General features: G+C 42.4%; 1 protein-coding gene and 1 long non-coding RNA gene across 2 annotated transcripts; both read left to right on the top strand.

The window, feature by feature from the left end:
* The first annotated feature begins 1,586 nt into the window (after nucleotides 1–1,586).
* On the top strand, nucleotides 1,587–4,785 carry LOC139438359 (testis-specific Y-encoded protein 2-like). The gene is made up of 6 exons (XM_071213439.1): nucleotides 1,587–2,247; nucleotides 3,186–3,263; nucleotides 3,392–3,500; nucleotides 3,599–3,744; nucleotides 3,853–3,935; nucleotides 4,592–4,785. Exons 1-6 carry the CDS (start codon nucleotides 1,693–1,695, stop codon nucleotides 4,734–4,736), a joined length of 1,116 nt encoding a protein of 371 aa, XP_071069540.1. The 5' UTR covers nucleotides 1,587–1,692; the 3' UTR covers nucleotides 4,737–4,785.
* A 13,523-nt stretch (nucleotides 4,786–18,308) lies between these two features.
* LOC139438358 (uncharacterized) lies at nucleotides 18,309–19,374 on the top strand. Its single transcript, XR_011648041.1, has 3 exons — nucleotides 18,309–18,424; nucleotides 18,535–18,620; nucleotides 19,259–19,374. It is a non-coding gene; the product is annotated as an uncharacterized lncRNA (long non-coding RNA).
* Nucleotides 19,375–21,081: the final 1,707 nt, after the last annotated feature.

Raw genomic sequence — 21,081 nt, 5'->3', positions numbered from 1 at the left:
AAGTTTCCTTCTGGTGGCCTTTACGCTGTCTGCCTGGATGAAAATCTGAAGGCAAGTGGAGACAGATAAGCCTCACCAGTCTCAAGGCTGTACACTGTGAGCCCACACTTGTGGTTCCTATTGGTGCAAATCCTCCATAAATCTGGCCCTCATGCCTTGGCTGGAAGAGGCCAAGAAGAAAGCTGCTTAAACAGCCAGCCGCCATTACCACTTTCTTCAATAATGATTACTGCAACACAATGGATATAGCTGGTAGAGCTAAACTGTTGACATTATGATATACACAACACAAAACATCACAAATACAAGTGATACAATACTGAACAGGATCTCACTAGCTATTCCCTTAATAAATACTTTCTCACATTGACTGCTTTCTCCTTATTTCCTGAATTAATTAATGTAAACCCTTTCTATTGTGTTTTCATATTTCAGAGCATTCAAATGTTTGAATTTCTTAACACAAAAGTGACATCAGATTTCTGTTAACTAATAATTGAATTTTTGTGAAATTTTCTTAATTTTTAAATAATCATTTTGATCTTGAAAAACGTGGGTGCATAAGTCTTAAATTGACTGTCACAGTATTCAGAAGACCTAAAAATTTTATATTTACAACCACTTCCCCACATACAATCTATTAATATCTTTAAATATTTGCAAGATTAAGAAATCTTGACAGCAGTAACATCAAATTTGAATTTTAGCACGGCTTCTGCTTCATCACATGGAAGGAAACACGTTTACTTCCCGACCACGGGAAAGGAGGGAAATACTCTCTTGGGAGAAAGAAAGTATTTTATTAGCAAGCCTTACAAGATATGTACCGCAAAAGGAAAAATAATAAGGAAAGACGGTAAGTATGGAAAAGCAGAACAGACGCTCCAGAAGAACGACTTCCAGGAAGTCACGGACCTGTAAGTCCACACACCGTGATGAAGGAGACCCTCTATCATGCACGTTCATAATCGGATGGGATCGAGATTAAGACCCACCTTCCTCTAGGTTGGGAAAGGCTTTTTTTCCCCTCTTGCCATCCTCCCTGCGTAGGAGCGAAGGTGTTTCAGGTAGGCGGCCTAGCGCCCCCAAAATGAAACTTAGGGGCAGAACAGGGCGCCTTTCCGGGCACCGGTGCTCGGCTGCCAGGGCGCAGTTTTCCCGGCTCCGCTTAGGTTTTGTGGGCGGGATAATCGCTGCGGGCAGCCAGATCCTGTATGGCGGGGTCTGCCTCCATGGCTTAGGAAATTCCGCCCCAGAACCAGCCGGGGTCCCCGCGCGGGCCCTGACCTGACCTTCACTGAGCGCCACGCACGTTCCCCACCAGCCTGCTGGAGGTGAGCAGCGCCCTGCAGACTCGCTCCCTCGAAGGCTGGGCTGCGGGTTGCAGGCGCAGGCTTTGCTCCAGCCCAGTGTGAGGGCGGGGCAGGAGCGGGGAAGGGCAGGAGCGGGAGGGGCCAGGGCTCTGCGCCGCCGGAGGGGTGGGGGGGGGGGGAGCGGCGTGGGGCGTGGAAAGCGCGGCTTTCCCCGTCACTGGCCGTCGTGCCGTCACCAAACGCTGCGCATGCGCCCAGGACGTCTCCAACGCCACAGGCTGCCGGGGCCCACCCGCGTAGCTAGGGGGCGCTGCTGTACCCGCGGGCGTGGCCTGGGGAGAGCGTGTGCGGGGTCTTTCCCTGCACCGGCCCGGGCCACATGGCGAGTGAAGCGGGTCCTGGCGAAGGCCCGGCTCCCCAGGCACGCTCAGAACACCTCGTTGGCCTGGCAAGCGGCCCTCTGGTAGGAGAGTCGCTGGGGCCTGCCGGCGAGCGGTCCCCACAGAGCTGCAGGGCAGGGCCGGAGGCACAGGCCCCAGCTGGAGGGAAGGAGTCGGGGGAGGCCCCGGTATGTGGGGAGGTAGCCTTCCAGGCAACCGAGATCCGGGGAAAGAAAGACGAGGCAGAGGTGGGGAAGGATGTGGTAGTGGAGAATATACTGGAGGTGGCGGTTATAGTAGTAGAGGAGGAGCGAGAGGAGAAACTAGCGGAGAGGCGGAAGCAAAACAGGCAGGCACGGCCAGAACGTGGACCCACCAGTACCCGACCCTCCTTGGAGCAGCTGTTAGCCCTTCAGTTAGATCTGGAGCCAGTGAATGCCGAAGCCAGCAGGGCCTTCTTTCGGCTGAAGCGTACCCTGTGGCAGAGGCGCAAAAAACACATGGACAACAGAAAAGCCGTCATCCAGGGTATTCCTGGTTTCTGGGTCAAAGCCGTATCCTTCCTATTGCTCACACGTGGTGGCCTCCATGGGGTTCACCTAGGGAAATGGTGGTTAGAGAGGGCACTGCCAGTTGGCGAGGGGTTACTCACAGCTGGGGTGGGTACAGTTGGGAACCAACGGGCCCAGGGATGAGACAACGGCCTTTCTTGAACCACACTCACGCAAATCCTAGGCAAAAGGTGCCTGAAACCTTTGGGCTTATGCGTAATGTGGGGAAACTTCGTGGGTGTTTACGTATGTGTGGAGATCTGTATGCAGCATTAAAAACAGCATAAAGAAACTTTCACACACAGCAGGTACGTGTAGCACACTTTTTCGTGGAAAATAACCGACCGGATGTTGTGCAAACTCCCATCCTGTCATGTACGTGCTGTGTTGTCACTGCCACTATTTCCTTGCCAAACACCACATTTTCCAAATAGTGATTTCCTTTGCACTACAGCTGCTGTCCCTTGCTTGGCACTATCTTCACTGCATGCACTGTTCCTCCAAATATATATGTCATCTCCTTGTACTGTGTGATGCCAGCAGAGCTCCAAACATAGCCATGTAGCTCATGTTAAACCAGAGGACATTTTTCAGGTCATAGCCTTATGTGAACATCCCCATGTCCTCACTGAGAGCCCAGAGAACACACATCCAGACCCAAGAAGGATCAGGGCAGAAGAGACAGGAGGGCACATAGGAGAGAGAGGGATCAAGAGCTCCTTAGAAACAAACAGTCCATATGTGAGTACAGACAGCCACAGAAAACCGAGAGGACCATAGAGCCTAAGCAACCTCTCATGAAGGATGGCGATTGAGAGAGAGCTCTACAATGGCAGATTATCTGGTAGATGTCCTGCCTTATGTTGGTTGCATGCCAGATATGCTTTGCCTGCTTTTAACCCTTTCATTCCTAGCTTTGAAGGCTCCTTGACTCAATGCAGATTCTGAACCATCCCCAGATATCAGCCATGATCACTGACCAAGATGAAGACATGCTTAACTACATGACCAATCTGGAGGTGAGGCAGGGAAGACTGAGGTGCTAGAGCTGGGTGGGGGCCAGCAAGGGGAAATAATTCATCCATGGAAACAGGCAGGGGTCTTCTAGGAAGAGATTGTACATGTCTACTCCATGTCGTCATGGCAGGTGGAGAACACCCAAGCCAAGAACCACTGCAAGATCACATTTTTCTTTAGGAGAAACCCGTATTTCCAGAATGAAGTAATCATTAAGGAGTATGACATTAACATCACTGGTAAGAGATGGCTTTCCAGGTGGATCATGGCAGATGGTAGGGGTGGGCCTTAAACCGAAAGGATCCAGTCCCTGGATGACATTTTCCTCTTTCTACAGGATATAGGGCCTCTCATTCCACTCCAGTCCAGTGGTTCCGGGATTATGGACGCCAGGCCTCCCGTCGCAGGCATCACAATGATAACCTTAACTTCTTCAACTGGTTCTCCGACCACAACTTTGCAGTGTATAACAGAATTGCTAAGGTGGGGCAACTCTGGGAATCATCAGAAGTGGCCTTTGTTGGCCTGCCCCTAGCTGCTTGGGGAATGAGGTTCTTACCCTGGCCTAACCCTACCTGTTTCCTCTATCAGATCATCAATGAGGACCTGTGGCCCAATCCCCTGCAGTACTACCCAAGGGAGGAAGGGACCAGCACAGAGAACGGAGAGGATGGGTGAGGATAATGGGCAGTGGGGACTGAAATGCAGTGGTCACTTGCTGGGAAATTCATTTCTGTGGTGGAGGAACTGAGGTTAAGAGTAAGACTTTATGCACCCCAGGTCAGGCAGGGAGTCATTGTGAGACAGGAACATTGGAGAACTGTTTCAACACAGGTTCTGAATGGGGAAGTTTAAGCCTAATAAAGGCGCATGACCAGCCCAGGCCACTCAAATGGATGGAAGGCTGAATCATTAGCTCCATTTCCCTGAAACATCATTCCATGGGTTTCATTTCCACAGTCAAACTCCTACATTAAGGTTTGGCTCACCCTAAGGCTTTATAACCACCTTCTCCAAAAATGACTACGCATCTCTATGGAATTACTCACTAGAGTCTTCCATCACTTTTCTATTCATATAATCAGTCTTTTAATTGTCATGTCTATCTCCTGACCCCTCCCACAGCAATACAGATAATATAGGCATGCAGGGATTATATGAACTCATGGGGGAGAAAGTTTAAGAAATCACAAGTGATGAAGGAATAGTCTCCAATACAGGACCTGTAGGAATTAATTTAATATTTTAATATTGCCCAGAAAAAATACAGCTTTTAATGTTTATATATATGTGTGTGTGTGTAATACTTTTTTATGTGTTCACGTTTCAGGGCTCTTGGAGCTTTTAAAATGGAAATGATAGAGCATCAAAGTTTATGTCAAATATCACAAGGCATAAAAAGCTACTTCAGAAACATGAAATGGTGGCAAGGTGCTTCTCCTGGGCAGGAGAGAAATAAAGAACTGGGTAATTAAAGAAGGGCACACTGGAATGATAATAGTTAGAAATAAACACAAACAAGTATTTCTGTCTTTGTGTGTATTTATATGATTGCTGAAGTAGATGGAATAAATAGAAATCCTTGTTTGGGTCTTCTTAATATTCTCCAGGAAATTCCTAGTCTGGAGAGAAGGGGCCGCGAAAAAGGGCTTGGCCTACAGATGTGGATCATATGTATTATGCTTTGGATTTCTAAATGAGGACACAATTATTCCTACTAGTAGAGGCACTGGGGAGGACAAGAAGTAGAGACTAGTTGCTAGAGGTTGCTGCTTTTTATTTATTAGGAAAGTTCTGGATTTACAGTGAAATCATGCATAAAATGCAGAATTCCCATATACCACCCTAATAACAGCTTGCATCAATGTGGAACACTTATTACAATTGGTGAGAGCACATTTAAATAATCATAATATTAACTATATTCCATGATTTAATTTGGTGTTTACTGCCTGTATAGTGTACTTCTGTGGATTTAAAAGTTTATTCTGTTTTCAAACATATGATCTAATATTTCCATTTTAAAAATCATTATAAACTTTAGAGAAAGTTTAACTTACAGAGAAGTAAGGGGATTCCTTACAAAAGTATAGGGGATTCCTGTGTGACCTATACCCACCCTCATACATATTTTCCCATTAGTGATGAACATTTGCTAGTCTTGATGAACTAAATGGAAGCACTGCTACTAATCAAGGTCTATAGTGTGTCTTTTGCACTTCACACTGTATAGTTTTGTAGGCTTTTACAAACGTCTAATGCCATGTGTCTGTCATTGCAATAACATGTAGGACAATTCCAATGCCCTAAAAAGAGTGTTCTGCCTGCTTATCATTCCTTCTCCCTCTGAAACTCTGGTAGTCACTCTCTTTTTATCAATGTTAAAAGTTCATTGTTACCACATGATACCAAAAACAATAAGTCTACCTAAGTCCATGATTAACTGTTTTGCTTGTAACTATAGATTCTCCCCAGTTGGGGGATGGACTTGCCCACCATCATCATGTTGTTGTCCTGGACAAATCTGAAGAACTGGAGAGTAACTGTTGGCCACGACTCTCCTGGGATTCAGGGCTCAATTGGCATATGAACAGTTTGAAGATTCACATCTCTAAGACATATGTTTGATGGTTGTGAAAACTACAGATGGAAGTAAAAAGGGTAGAAGAATCACATGTAGGGAATTCCTGTATAGGGCCAGCTGAACAGGTGTGGATTTCATGGAGCTTTGTGCTTTGCCTATAGTGTAGAGATGTCTGTAGGGCTTTTGTTTGAAGTTTTTATAGTGTGGTAATTAGTGAATTCCCCCAGAGGATCTGCATTCATTATCTAAAATTTTTCATAAATTAAACATTTTCCTTTTAAACATAACTCTCCATCATTTTTTCCCAGCCTTCTAATCTACTTTCCATCTCTAAATTTTTCTAGATTCTCCCTAAAGGGTAATCAACAGTATTCATCTTTTTGTGTGTTGTTTCATTCATTACAATGTTCTAAAGATTCGTGTCATGGCTTAGGAACTTTATTCCTTTTTATGACTGAATAATATTTCATTATTTGCCTATACTACAGTTTTTTTATCCATTCATCTGACACTTGAGTTTTCCACCATGACATAATGTCTGGGATGAACTCTCTGCTCATTTTGAACTCTTTTGGTCATAAAAAATATTTAATGCTCCCTCATTTCGGTCATAGTCTACTTCCACATGCATATTTGGTTGTTTGTGCTTGGTCATAATCTCTCAGTACCAACAAGGCTCATCTCTGGGAGTCATAACATTTTCCTTTTAGTAGCACTCAAATACATATATACACTTGGGTGTTAATAGCATCCATAGTGTTGTGCTACCATCATCACCATCCATTACCAAAAAGTTCCATCCTTCCAAATAGGACAGAAGATATCTTAAATTTTAGTTCATTATTGAAGAAAACATTCACCAAAGAATTTTGAGTGCAAGAACCCTTTGCAGTGACTACCAGCCATCCTGTGAGGACCACTCTTCAAAGTTAGAGTTTTGGAACTTGATGTGAAATGTATTCACAAGAGCTTTGGGAAAAGGAAACTTGCATGTGGAAGATTCAGATTTTCCTGGGTTTCTGAAGCTGGTGGGTACAGGAAAATCAGAACTGCAAGAAGGAAACATTTCTCATAATTAAAAGTGCATGTGATACCTTTCCTTTCTTTGCATTTCATTTTTGGTGCAACATGGATATAGTCAGAGGTAATGAGATCTAAGTGTGCATGCTGGTGGTAAACAAGTGTCAGACTACCCATGTACACTCCTTCCATGATGACCCTAAATGTAATCACTTTGTTTTTAGCCCTCTTCTGACAGCCTTGAATCTTTTGTCCAAAAGCAGCATTGGATGACTCTATCACATATAGCTTTGCATTTTCCCACAAACCTTCAAGGTCTTTCCCCTTCTAGTCGCAGCAGCCTTTCACTTCTTAATAGTTCCATAGCAAACCTTGAGAAATAACCCTTTGTGAGCTCATGACTGATGGGTTTAATCTGTATGCTTAGACTTCTCTCCCAGAAACTAGGAATAATCTGACCTTTGAACTGCTTGACTATTTTTGTATCAGTTGCCCCTATATGTAATGACTGTAAAGATGTGACGTCAGCCCCACTGACAAACATTGAAAATGCTCATTTTGTATAATCATTCTGAAAGTGTAACTTCTGCCCTGTTGAGAAATATCGTCAGTGTCCAGTCCTCGATTATCTGTCCAGAGCACTACATTTTTAAATCATTGTTCCCATACATATGCCCTCCCTATCTGCACATAAACGTAGTATAAAAGTACTCTCTTGCTTTGTGGCAAGAGTGCCATGCTGTCCAACCCCCACCACAAAAGATTTAGGCCACGACCATATATTATGCTAGAAGATACATCTAGGACCATTGAGGGTGAGGCCCCTTGTAACCCCCTTATTTACTGCCCTTCGCTAGCTAGGTTGGACTTCTCCAAGTCTTTCCTTTCTCTGATGTATCCTCAGGGGAAGCTGTCATTTTACATGGCTCCCTACTATACTTAGAAAATGGCAGACGCAAAAGTGTCACAAAATGAGCAACACATCAGCTCTATCAAGGATGAAGATTGGATAGTGTTCAGGAATCCTCCCCCCTTCTTTCCAATACGCATTAGCCATCACTTCATTTGTGGATTTGAAACTCTATGGCAGTTTTTCTCCTTCATGAGGAAAGGCAGCTAAGGCTTTAGAGATGAAGTTTTGTCCTGGTCTGACTGCTGATGACACAATCACCCCATAACTGGATTGAAGCAGACCTTCCCACCTCCATGAGTGAAACTTGAAGGGAATCCTTGCAGCTCCTGCATGCCAGTTCCTAGGACTTCTGGGCATTGGCAAAGGAAATTAGATCCCAATAATCCTTCACCTGGGTATAAAGCTTCTTTTGGTCTGGCCAAGGATTTAAGAAAAGGAGAGGTTGGGCCTGGATCCTCTGACTGCTTAACATCAAATAGCCAGCTATTTGATGCATGGCTTGATCTGCCCTGGTGGTAAGTGAGGGAAATACTGCCTGGATCCAGGTAGTGAATCTCTCCAGTTCGGATTGTTTCCTTGAGGGCTGCTGGCTGTTGAGAGCTTATTGATTCCTTCCTGGATCACAAAACTTAGACCTGGGTGGAATTCAGCTTCCTATGCAGCACCTTCTCATTAGCCCCAAATTTTCTATCTTTGTCAAAGGAAGTACCCACGTATACTTTTTGTAAAATCTGAGCCCCATGGTCCTCTAAAATCACAGGTCACTGTTCTGTTTTGAGTGTTAGGTCTAAATCTCTCTGAATCTCCCCCCCCCCCCCCCCCCCCCAATAACAGGATATTTTGTTATTCTCATTTTAAAGTCCCTGTGATCAGTTTTACTTGTATTTCTCTCTTTACAAGTGTGAGTTTTTAATCTCCTTCCCTGATACCTTGCATAGCTTTATCTCTGATGTCTTTCATTGTTGCCTGTCTAGATTTGTACACCATTATTTCCATAACTGTCTCTGTCTACACCATTAAGGTCAAGCTATGGCTGTCTGTCCATTACTGTTTTGTGACAGTTTCTGTGTCTTCAGTGGACCATTTTTGCTTTTTTTTTTTTCCTGGAACTATTTCTTTTCTCTCCTTTAACCAATATCTTTTCATGGGATTTTTTTATTCAACACTCTTTATTTTGAGCATGGCTAATAAAGACAGAATTTCAAACTAATAGCAGAGTACTTCCTGGAAATCATTGAGATAACTGATTTCTCCCCTGCTCTCTTAGGATGTGAAAAAAGAGAGTGGCTTACAGAGGAATGAATAATTGCTTTTGTTGTTATTCAGAGAAAGAATGTGAAGGCTGTATCTAATAGCAAGATTCCCCTGAGGGGACACTCTTATAGTGGACCATAAGTAGGTTTTTTTTTTCTCTCTCTCCACTTATTTTATTTTAATTATTACATTCAAAAAATATAGTAGGTCCCCACACCCCACAACCTCTTACATCATCGTGGCACATTCATTGCATTTGGTGAATACATTTTGGAGCACTGCTGCACCACATGGATAATGGTTTACATTGTAGGTTCTTAAGTGTTTTGTAATACCCAAAGCAGAAATAAAGGCAATTCATTGGACTTGTTCCCTGAAGTTTATTTGACTTATTCCTTTAATAAATGACTATCTTCAATTTCTTCATGATCTTTTAGCAAAAATTTGTGATGGCAGTTTATATTTGGCTCTGTCAGAATGTGAGAAGATAGGTATTTAGATAACCCTTATCCTCTGCAACATCCTGTGCAAATAAAAGAGGAAAGAGAAAGTCAATAAGAGTATACAGAGAAAGGGCAAAGAAAGAGAGCATAGGGCCTTACCTAAAGCATCAGGTAGCATCAAATCTTTTTTATGAAGAGTAATATTATTAAGGAACTTCTTGACCAAAGAACACTTAATATTACAGTTTAAACATACTGCAGTGGAACACTCTAGAAGGAAAGAAATGAAAGAAAAGTGTTTAATTTACAATGCTAAATTAAATTGTCAAAGGTAAAAGGAGAAAGGAGTGAAGAGGCATGAAAAACTTTGTCTCAGACTGTTATTAGTTTTAATGCCCATTCTTTAAAAAAATATTGCAGGAACATACTTATCTGTTTTGAATACCACATATAGTAGAATCAGTTACATTTATAATGTGCTAAATCACCACCATTCAGTGTAAAAGTTTTTCATAAGCCTTAACAGAAACGCTGTCTTTATTTAACATAACTCTCCATTCTTTCTTTTCCCAGCCCATATTACCTTCTAATCTACTTTCCATCTCCAAGAATTTATTTATTTGTTTCTTCATAGAGGGTAATCAAACAGTACTCATCTTTTTGTGTTTGTGTTCCATTAATCAGGATTTCATTCCTTCTTACATATGAATAATAGTCCATCATATGTATGTACCATGTTTTGCTTATCCATTCACCTGTCAATGGACATCTGCATTGTTTCCAACTTTTACAATGGTTAATAATGCCAATATCTTCCTGCGATATTTTACAAAATTGTACACACATTCATATGCCTAAGAGGCATGCCTCAGGTGTACCCCTCCGCACTTCCCCCATTAGTGACACTGTGCACCAGAAATCCCCTCTTCCAGAGTTGTGACCTATGATCCAAAACCTCACCAAAAACAAAGCCAAGAAAATTAAAATATGAAAATAAAATAAGAAATATAAAAATAAAATATTTTTTCATTGTCTTTTATCATAATAAGATTAAATTACATCTTTATATTTTGTGTGTACAATAATACATATTTATATGTGATTATTTTTACGCATTTATGTAAGAAATATGAAGTAGATTTATAAGACTCCATCAATATAGAGCATGAACTGATTCTTGATCCCTTTCATTCTTTCTTCGGTTTTTATGAATTCATAATTTATTTTGGAGACTGTTTAATATATTTGATTTCTTGTTCCAATGTTGTACTTTCCCTGTTGTTTCATTTTATTCCTTTGAATGAGCCATTTTCCTAATAATTTATGTGCCTTCTGGTATTTTGTTGAAGTCAGGGAATTTGAATATTGTGATGTGCTCACCTGAAAGTCAGATCCTCCATTTTTTCCATGTTTTTACTGTATATTGCCTATGTTGAGATTCCTCTTTTCAGCATCTTTTCAACAGTTAGTGTCTACAGAGCTCTTTCTTTTTTTTTTTTTAAGATTTATTTATTTATTTATTTCTATCTCCCCCCCCGGTTCTGTTCTCTGTGTCTATTTGCTGCATCTTCTTTGTCCACTTCTGTTGTCAGCGGTACAGGAATCTGTGTTTCTTTTTGCTGCATCATCTTTTGTCATTTCTCTGTGTGGGTGGCGCCATTCTTTGGCAGGCTGCACTTTCTTTGGCTCTGGGTGGCTGTCCTTGTGGGAGGCACTCCTTGTGCTTGGGGCTCCCCTAGGCGGGGACACGTCTGCGGGGCGTGGCTTCCTTGAGGGCATCAGCACTGCACATGGATCAAGGAGGCCCAGGGTTTGAACCGCAGACCTCCCATGTGGTAGACGGATGCCCTATTCACTGGACCAAGTCCACCGCCTACAGAGCTTCTGACCCTGTGTGTTCCGGGTATGTGCACCACATTTCAAGAATTGCCAAGCATATTATCTGTTTCCCCTCTGGAAAAGGAGTTTCTCTCTGCTTTGTCTCAACCATAGTTTTTCTCCCCAGACTGCTTCAGTCTGTTTGGCTTCTGTCCATTGCTCTGTGCCACCTTTCCACACTCCTTTCCTGCCCTAGGCAAATTCTAGATAGGTGACTGAAATGTGTACACGGAGTCAAAATCCAATCAACAGACTGGGACTGACACCAGATATACAAAGACATAAATTTATTAGCTATAGCACTGTTGTGGAAGCAGAGAGATTCAATAATTGTGTATGGAAGTCCAGGATGCATTAATAGTTTTGAGAAAGACACATTTTTATTAATGACTGGTTGACTCAGGAACTCTTGTTGAAAACCTCCAAGCCCCAAGTAAGATTTTTGGGTTCTTTCCATACAGAGGAAGAGCCAAATGGTGCTTTGTTTGAATGCGCCATGAGTTTGATTTAACACATATTTCCCAGGTAGGCTTGAATTAACATATTTAGTGTGTATCCTCCCTGAATAGTCAAAGTCTATAGAGCATATATTGTTTAATTGGCTTTCCAGGACTGGAGTGGTTGGCCTGGTTACGAAAGGTGGGGCTGCAGTTTATATTGTCTGATTCCCACAGCCCAGGTTATACATGAAGAGATGCACAACCCCCACCCTTAGCCCATATCAGCACCAGGAAATTGCACTTGAGCATGTGAGCCACCAAGCATTTGCCACACATATGCTGCACTGAGCCCATGAAGAATCAGGGACCAGGAAAAGGAAATGCTTCCAACAGCTTTTTTTAGAAATTTTAGGCTTTCTTTGTTCAGCATTTTCTGTGCTGTTGTCTATCCACATTCATTTCCAGAGTCTTGGAAAAGTTTCTTCTGATATATTGTAACTTTCTCTTTTTCTAATCAGGGCCACTCACTTAGGGATATCTTCCTCCAACCTTCTGCTGTATGGTGTTCTTGTTTGACTTCCTTTTAAGATTTCTATCTCTTTATTGCATTATTTCTTTTTTTCATTTACTCTTTTCCTTTAGTTCTTTGTCAAAGCTTGCCTTCAGGTCATTGAGCATATTTGTGAGAGTTGACTTAACATATTTAATTAGTCATTGCAATGTCTGGGCTTCTTAAATGCAGCTTTTGGTCACTTGATTTTTTTCATTGTTTGGGGCATTCTTATTTACTTGAATTTCTTGTGATTTAATGTTTAAATATGATTTTTCAATATAATGCATTAAACTGGAAGTCTGGTTCTCCGCTTTCCATGGCTTCCCTTTTTGTTTATTTCAAAGACTGTGGTGGTTTATTTCTTTAGCCATTTTCCACAATACTTTGCAAACATAGTATTCTTCGTCCTGTATCACTGCTGAAAACTGTTGTTTTTACTTGATTTCATGTTGCTGATGACAGAGATTTCCTGAAATCCAGGAGTTTGAAAAAAAAAAAAAACAGCTCTCCCATTCTTTGCAAATTGGCTCTGTGCTGAAGTCTTCTTCAGCATTTAATTAGACTTGTACAGACTCTAGAAATCAGCCTAGAGTGAAAATTTAGGTCTCCATAAGTCTTTCCTGAAGATAGATTTTACCTCAGGTAGGACATCATTTCTAACCATCCCCCTATACATGGTACTTCATAATATCCGAACTTCTGAAGGACATTTCACTGCTTTTCCTCCCAAGACATAGGTGCTCTTTTGTGTGTCTCAATCACAAAATTATAACTAAAGCCTCTGATTATTCCTTTACAGCATTTTCAAAGAAATGCCTGCTGGCAGTTCCTCAGGAAGCTAAGTATAGAATTGCCATATGATATACCAATCCCATTATTCACTGTATATCCAGAAGAACTGAAAGCAAGGACATAAATTCAGATATATGCACACTGATGTTCATAGTGGCATTATTCACAGTTGTTAAAAGAGGGAAACAACCCAAGGGTTCATCAGCAGATGACTGGATAATCAAATTATGGTATAAACATATGAGGGAATGTTATTCAGCTCTAAGAGTGAATGAAGTCCTGATGCATTCAAAATCAGGGATGAAACTTGAGAATACAACTATAGACCAAGGTAGACTTATTCAAGTAAAGAAAGAACTTGTAACATTGACATAAACACAATTGTCACCCAAGATTGTGAGGGGAGGAAGAGGGAAGAACTGGAATAACATGAGGCATTTGGGACATTGGAATCGTCCCCCATGATATTGCAATGACTGATACAAGCCATTATACATTTTGTCATAACCTATGAAATTGTGCAGTGGAAAATGTAAACTATATGTCAACTATAGTCCACAGTTAGTAGTGCTTCAATATGTATTCATCAATTGTAACCAGTGTACCATACTAATGAAACATGTTGTTAGTGGGGGAAAGTGTGGGAGGGGCAGGGGATAGAGTATACGGGAATCCCCTATACTTTTTGTGTAAACTTCATGTAATCTAAAACTTCTTTAAAAATAATTTAAAAAATATTTTTTAAAAAATTCAGAGCAGGGACTCCAAAGAGTAATTTGTGATGGGAAGCAGATTTGGCTCAACTGACAGAGCATTCACCTACCACATGGGAGACCCAGGGTTCAAACCCAGGGCCTCCTGACCCATGTGATGGGCTGGCCCACATGCAGTGCTGATGCACACGAGGAGTGCCATGCCATGCAGGGGTGTCCCCTGCGGAGTAAAGTCCCACACACAATGAGTGTACCCCCACAAGGAGAGATGCCCTGTGCAAAAAGCAAAGCCTGCCCAGGAATGATGCCATGTTCACGGCCAGTGACACAGCAAGATGACGCAACATAAAGAGACACAGATTCCCAGTGATGCTGAAAAGAATGCAAGTGGACACAGAAGAACACACAGCAAATGGATACAGAAAGCAGACAATGGGGTGAGGTGAGGGAAGGGGAGATAGATAAATACAAGCTTAAAAAACAATAATTTGTAACAAGAACAAGAGAAGAGGGATTAGGGTATAAAAGCAGATTATGTATATGGTATCAACTCAAACTAGAAGTTTATAGTTTTTTAGGATCTCATAATTTTATTGTGACATTCATGAATTGGGCAGCACCTCATTCAGAATGTAGAAGGGAGATCTACCAAAGTTGTGGAAAGGGGAAACTCAAATAGGATGGGAAAGGAAAGGTCAATATTATTGGTTGACATGAAGTTTTCATTTTACATGGGGGTGTCTTACAAATGGGAGCAGATATACATTGATTAGGGGTGTCTTACAAATGGGAGCAGATATACATTGATTAGCAGATATACATTGATTAGACTAATTTTGGTCTCTACTGGACCAAAATTAATTTGCTCACCAGATTTTGCTTATTAGCAATCCAATAGTGTGTATTCATTTTCACTGAAAATCCCTTTAGACCAGTTGTCTTCTGGAAAATCTTCGCCCTGAAAGATGTCTTCTTCCAGGATGGGCCAAAGCAAGTGGGCATTTTATCTTTATTTTTGAAAATTTTAACTTTATTTTTAAAAAAGTTTTAGATGACGGAATAGTTACATCACAAATACAGGGGATTCTAATTAGTCCGTGTCTTGTTTGTGCGCTATTCAAAACTGCCACAAGGGGGAAGCAACCCAAGTGTCCGTCAGCTAATGAATGGATAAACCAAATTTGGTATATACATGCAATGGAATACTAAGAAATTAAATTGGGATACATAAGCTAACATGGATGAATCTTGAAGATATTATGCTAAGTGAAATAAGCCAGATTCAAAAGGACAAATATCTCATGGCCCCACTAATGTGAACTATACATGAAAAATAAAAGCATGAATGTGGTACATGTGTTACTAATGATGAATAATCTATCGTTCACATTATGGACTATAGTTTACATTATGGTCTACACTTTGCACTATAGAATTTTATTTTATAGGTTTTGACAAAATGTGTAATGAACCATATCTATCATTACAAAATCATGCAGAACAATTCTAATGCCCTAAAAATGCACTATGTTCCACCTATTCTTACTTCCCTCTCCCCTCAGAACCTCTGAGAACCACTATTTTACTTAATGTTGTCCCGCATTTTGATCATCTTTCCCCACGATTGGCATTGTCTACTTGACTAAAACACTGTAGTCACTCCCGTTGATTTCTGTACTTGTCAGGCATTTGAGTATGCTCAATCAGTCATTTTTCCCCCACTTCTTCTTTGCCTTTTTTATGAGTGTTTCCTGTTGTGATTGCAGTGAGATTAATTGGCTGGTTGTTTAATTACAGTAAAGACCCTTGGAATGGATTTACATATTAAGTTGTGTGGATTATGGGTAAGGCTCTTTTTCTGAGTCAGTCTATCTTTTAATTTTCTGTTTAGTCTCAGTTCACTAGAGAGACTCACAGTTCTATCACATTTTCCTTTTGGCTTGTTACATTGAATAGAATCATGAATCAAAATTTGTATAAGATATAAAAATAATCATAATTGAACGCATACATCTAAAACATACTGGCTTTATACAACTAAAACATACTGGCTTTTCTCACATTTCATTAAACCATGAACCTAGGTGATTAAATGGGTCTGATCATTGAAATATTTGAACCTGGCTGATAGGATGATATACCTTAACTTGGCCCATTAATTAATTAATTAATTAATTAATTAATATTCTTGTTACTTCTTATGGTAAGAAATATTAATATAATGCAACATTGCTCATGGGCAACAGTTTAGGTAGAGACTACTTTACAAGAAGACTGATGCTCAGGTATCAGCTTAACCTGAAAGGCTTAAAGAAAAGTGAAGGTGGAAGTAATGGACCACGTGCTCTGCACCCCTGGCACGCGGGCCGCGGGGTGGGGACTGGGAGGAGTGGTGTGGAGCATGGAAAGCTCCACTTTCCCGCCAGGTCGGCCAGGTTGGCGTCACCAAACCCTGCGCATGCGCCCAGGACGTCTCCAACGCCACAGGCTGCAGGAATCCACCCGCGTATCTAGGGGGCGCTGCTGTACCCGCGGGCGTGGCCTGGGGAGAGCGTGTGCGGGTCCTTCCCTGCACCGGCCCCGGCCACCACAGGGCGAGTGAAGCGGGTCCTGGCGAAGGCCTGGCTCCCCGGGCACGCTCAGAACACCTCGTTGGCTTGGCAAGCGGCCCTCTGGTAGGAACAGTCCCCACAGAGCTGCAGGGCAGGGGCGGAGGCACAGGCCCCAGCTGGAGGGAGGGAGAGGGGAGAGGCGCCCTGCGAGGAGGCCGCGGTGCTCTGGGTGGAGGAGCTGCGGGGAAATGGAGATGCTGGAGTGGAGAGCGGAGCTGGACATCTGGAGATGGGGGGACGTGGTGCTGTAGAATGTAGTGGCGGTAGTGGAGGGAGTGGCCTAAGAGCAGGTGCAAGAGCAGGAGCGAGAGGCGGAGCAGAAAAGCCTGGAGGAGGGGCAGGAGGAGTGCGGGCGGGCCCAGCCAGGGTGCGATGCCGCGGAGGCCAGGACATCCCTGCAGGCGCTGGAGGTCCTGCAGTTAGAGCTGAGCAGCCTGCAAGCCCGAGCCAACCGGGCCCTGTGCCTGCTGAAGCGCAAGCTGAAGCGGAGGCTTAAGCCGCACCTGCAGCGCAGAAGCAGCATCATCGAGGGTATTCCTGGCTTCTGGGTCAAAACCGTATCCTTGTGCAACTGCGTTTAGCTAAAGTCCAAGCGCAGGCAAAGCTCCTTTCTGGTGGTAGAAAGCGGTTTCTTAAGTGCAGGGAGGGAATTTGACTGAAGACACACAAGGCGGTGATAATGTACCAAATCCTGTTTTGAGTGGTGATTATGTGGGTTTGTACAGTTGCTGAAACTTAACATATTAAGGGCTGTACATTTTATTATATATTGTTTATGTTTTAATGCAAAAAGTTCAGAAAAGCCCTCCCCAACAAAACAAAACAAAACAAAACCAAAAAAACGTACCCTTACTGCAGTTCCAAGGGGAATGGCCGCGGGCGAGGGTCGTGGGAGGAAGTCATAGCTAGGGAAGGAGGCAGTCCTAGTTGTGAGAGGGAGTGATGCAGGAGGAAAGAGGTCCTGTTGAGGAAAAGGGATGGGTGCAACCACACACAGAGGTCTTGGGTTAATATTGATTCTATTGGTAGTTTTGTCATCCTTCATACTGCTTACTTAGGTGGATACATTCAGCACATGAAGTCCTATGTACACTTTTGCACCCTCACCGGGAACTCAGAGACTGCCTTTCGTGCATAATTAGTAGCATACAGACCCCCACACACATTTGTAAGGTAGAGCTCAGGATCTCAGGAAACAGATTTTCCAAGTGTAAGAGCAGATAGCTATCTGGGAACAGAAAGCCAAGGAAACAGTAGACGAAAGGTAGTCTATGATGAAGGATCTTGATTGAAGGAAACCATCCAGCAATGCCAAGAAATCTGGGAGGTGCACTACCCACTTCTCATTGTTCTGTAGATGTACACTGCTTGCATCTATCCCTTCCATTCCTAGCATGTTAAGGCTTCTTGACCCAGTGCAGATTTTGAACCACCGTCAAATGTCAGCCATCATCACTGACCAAGATGTGGACATGCTCAGCTACATCATCAATTTGGAGATAAGTCTGGGAGCATCAGCCCTCTCGGATGAGCTAGCTCTTGAGGGCAAGTAGTACTGATTCAGAACCAAATCAGGAAAAGGCTTGTTCCATAGAGAGGGGTCACCTTTCTCTACCTTTCCCTGTCAGGTGGAAGACTTCAGCTATCCCAGGAAGAGCTGCAAGATCACATTTTCCTTTCGGAGCAACCCCTACTTTGAAAATGAAGCAATCATTAAGATTTACGACATTACCATCACTGGTAAGAGGTGAGTTTCTGGATGGGACAGGCACGGAGGTGTTCAGGATCTTTTCCCACATCTTCCTCTTCTTCCAGGATACTGGGAATTTTACTCCACTCCAGGCCAATGGTTCCACACTTTTGAACACCAGGCCTACAACCGCAGCCACCATAGCACCAACTTTAAGCTTTTTAACTTGTTCTCTGACCACAACTTTGCAGAATCTAATAGGATTGCTGAGGTGAGGCCATCATGGGGAGCATAAGAAATGGCCTTGGAGGGCCTCCCAGCTACTTGGGTAGTGGGAATAGGGTCCATACCCTGGTTCCACCATGCTCTTTCCACTACCAGATCATCTGTGAGGATCTCTGGCTGAATCCCCTGCAATACTACCCAAGGATGGAAGAGGCAAGAAGAGGGAACAGAGAGGCAGACAGGTGAGAATGGGATGCAGTGGGGGTTAAATCTGTGTGCCAGCTGCCTGGAACCCTCGGTTCTCTAGTGAAGGAATTAAGGGTAAGAGAGAAACGGTGAGTAACCCCAGGTCTTCAGGGAGGTATTCCAAGATAGGAACAGTGGAGTAGTGTAATCCAAACAAAGTTGTCACTGGAGAAGCTTAATCCAGCTAGAGAGCATGTCCAGCCAAATACACTTAGATGCAGAGATAATCTTCTCCACTCCTAAGCGTAGTAACATGGGCATCAGCCCCAGCCCCAGCTCCAACATTTTGGTTTTGCTCACCCTAAGATTCTTCAGTAGCCTTCCCTTAAAAGTGTATAAATCCTTAGGGAAGTACTCCCTCCAGTGTCCCATCAGGTATGTTTTTTAATCTTCAGAGTATTCCTGATTTTCATATCCATTTCTTTGTTGTGAACAGCCATACAAATACAGGTCGTATCACATGGACAGTGAGGGCCATTTTGAACTTAAGAGTTAGAATTTAAAGACATCACAAGTAGTAAATGGAATAGGCATTGCGTGATCTAGAGAGTTAAGACCCGCTCTTAAACATCATTTAATAAATTCCATTTTTTATATTTCTTCGTCTGTGTGTGTGCATGTGTGCGTTTTCCAGGGAACTCTGTCCTCTTGACCTGTAGACAATCGAGCAGCAAACTTAACACAAATAGGACAAGACCACTTCAGCTATAGGAGATGAATTGACAACTTCGTTCTTTTGCAAACCTGAGACAGGAAGGAAGGAATAAATGGTGAAAAAACAAAGAATGAGTTTGGATAAAATTGGAATGACACTAGTAAAAGAGAAATAAACACTGCCAAGTGTGTCACTCTGCATGTGTGTTTGTATGCTAGGTGAGAAGTGCCCTCAATGACAGCACAGCTCGTCAGTTTAGGCCAGGGGTTCTTAATGAGGGGTTCTTAATCAGAGCATCCATGAGCTTGAACTTATCTTTATTTTCTCTGACCTGTACCTGAAATTCAGCATTTCCTTCACTTTTGAATATATGCAGTAGATTACAGTAGTGTTCATCTCATGTCACATGACAGGTGTTTCATAAGTTGAAAAATCACTAATAATTGTGCTTACTTTGAAATTACCATAGTTGTTAGACATGACACTTGTTGAGTGTCTTAAAACTCTCTGATGCTACATTTTGAGGAGGCGTCCATGATTTTCACCTGACTGGCCAAGGGGTCCATGGAACACAAAAAGTTAAGAATTCCGTTTTAGTCTTTTTTAAATTGCTGCATAAAAATAGCTTATCTGTGGAAAGCAGAGTCTCTAATGTTGGAGTGACGGGGTATAGCAGCCATGGAATTATAATTTGGGGCATAGTGGTTCCTACCATTTCATGGATTAGGAATGATGAGAGAAGAGAGAGGCCAATTAATTTTGGGTTATCATTTTTACAAGGGGAAGAGCAGACAAAAGCTATAGTGAACAAGCGGCTCACAGGTTGTTAAAACCTTTATGTGCTTAATTGTTGATGTTTCACCTAATATTCTTTCATCTTGAATATTCTTATGAAAATGAACAAAATACAAGATGGAGGAAATCTTAAAACTTCACTTCTAAACAAAATGTTTTCCAAATCTATTAATAACATAGTTCTAAATAGGGCAAATTGTCAAGATCAGTGTTCCTGAACAATAGTTTGGGCAATTCAATGTATTTAAAGATTACCGAGTCAGTCTCTGAAATTTGGATTAATGTGAACACAGGTAGATTTTGTTAATTAGTTATTTCTGAAATATTGTTGCATAACAAACAACTTCAAGAATGTCAGCAGCTTACAACAAAAATACGTTACGTGCTAATGATGCATTTTTATTTATGTGGCTGCATCAATAGGTGATAATAGGTGCATCAATAGTGTGTCAGCATGTATGTGTTAAGTATAGCAAGTTCATTCTCAAAACTGAGTCTGATCTCAAATACCTGGATAAAATGCATACTGCTGAGTGCCACCTGCAGAGATACTGACTCAGTTCAGCTGGCGTGAGGCCCAGCACTTTATTGTTATAATGAGGTGAGTATAATGCAGGTGATTTATGCAGAGCAGACTTTTAGAAACAATGGGATAATTGCTGGAATATGCTCTGGGGCCAGGCTACTGGTGTTTCAGTTCTAGGCTTAGGCAAGTAAACTTGCCTCTCTCTTTATTTTTTTTAATGTTACATTCAAAAAGTGTAAGAGGTCCCCAAAATTCCCGCAACCCCCTCACGCCACTCCTCCCACATCAACAACCTCTTTCATCACCATGGGACAGTCACTGCATTTGGTGAATACATTTTGGAGCACTGCTGCACCACATGGATAATGGTTTACATTATAGTTTACACTCTCCCCCAGTCCACCCAGTGGGCCATGGCAGAACATATAATGTCCAGCATCTGTCCCTGCAGTACCACCCAGGACAACTCCAAGTCCTGATA

Source organism: Dasypus novemcinctus, chromosome Y, assembly GCF_030445035.2.
Source record: "Dasypus novemcinctus isolate mDasNov1 chromosome Y, mDasNov1.1.hap2, whole genome shotgun sequence".
NCBI classification, from domain to species: Eukaryota; Metazoa; Chordata; class Mammalia; order Cingulata; family Dasypodidae; genus Dasypus; species Dasypus novemcinctus.
This window is presented reverse-complemented; position numbering and strand designations above follow the sequence as displayed.

Coding starts and splice junctions, on each gene's coding strand:
- LOC139438359 (XM_071213439.1), top strand. CDS start 1,693: ATGGCGAGTGAAGCGGGTCCTGGCGAAGGCCCGGCTCCCCAGGCACGC. Junction 2,248..3,185: donor CTGGTTTCTGGGTCAAAGCC/GTATCCTTCCTA, acceptor GACTCAATGCAG/ATTCTGAACCATCCCCAGAT. Junction 3,501..3,598: donor GTATGACATTAACATCACTG/GTAAGAGATGGC, acceptor CTCTTTCTACAG/GATATAGGGCCTCTCATTCC.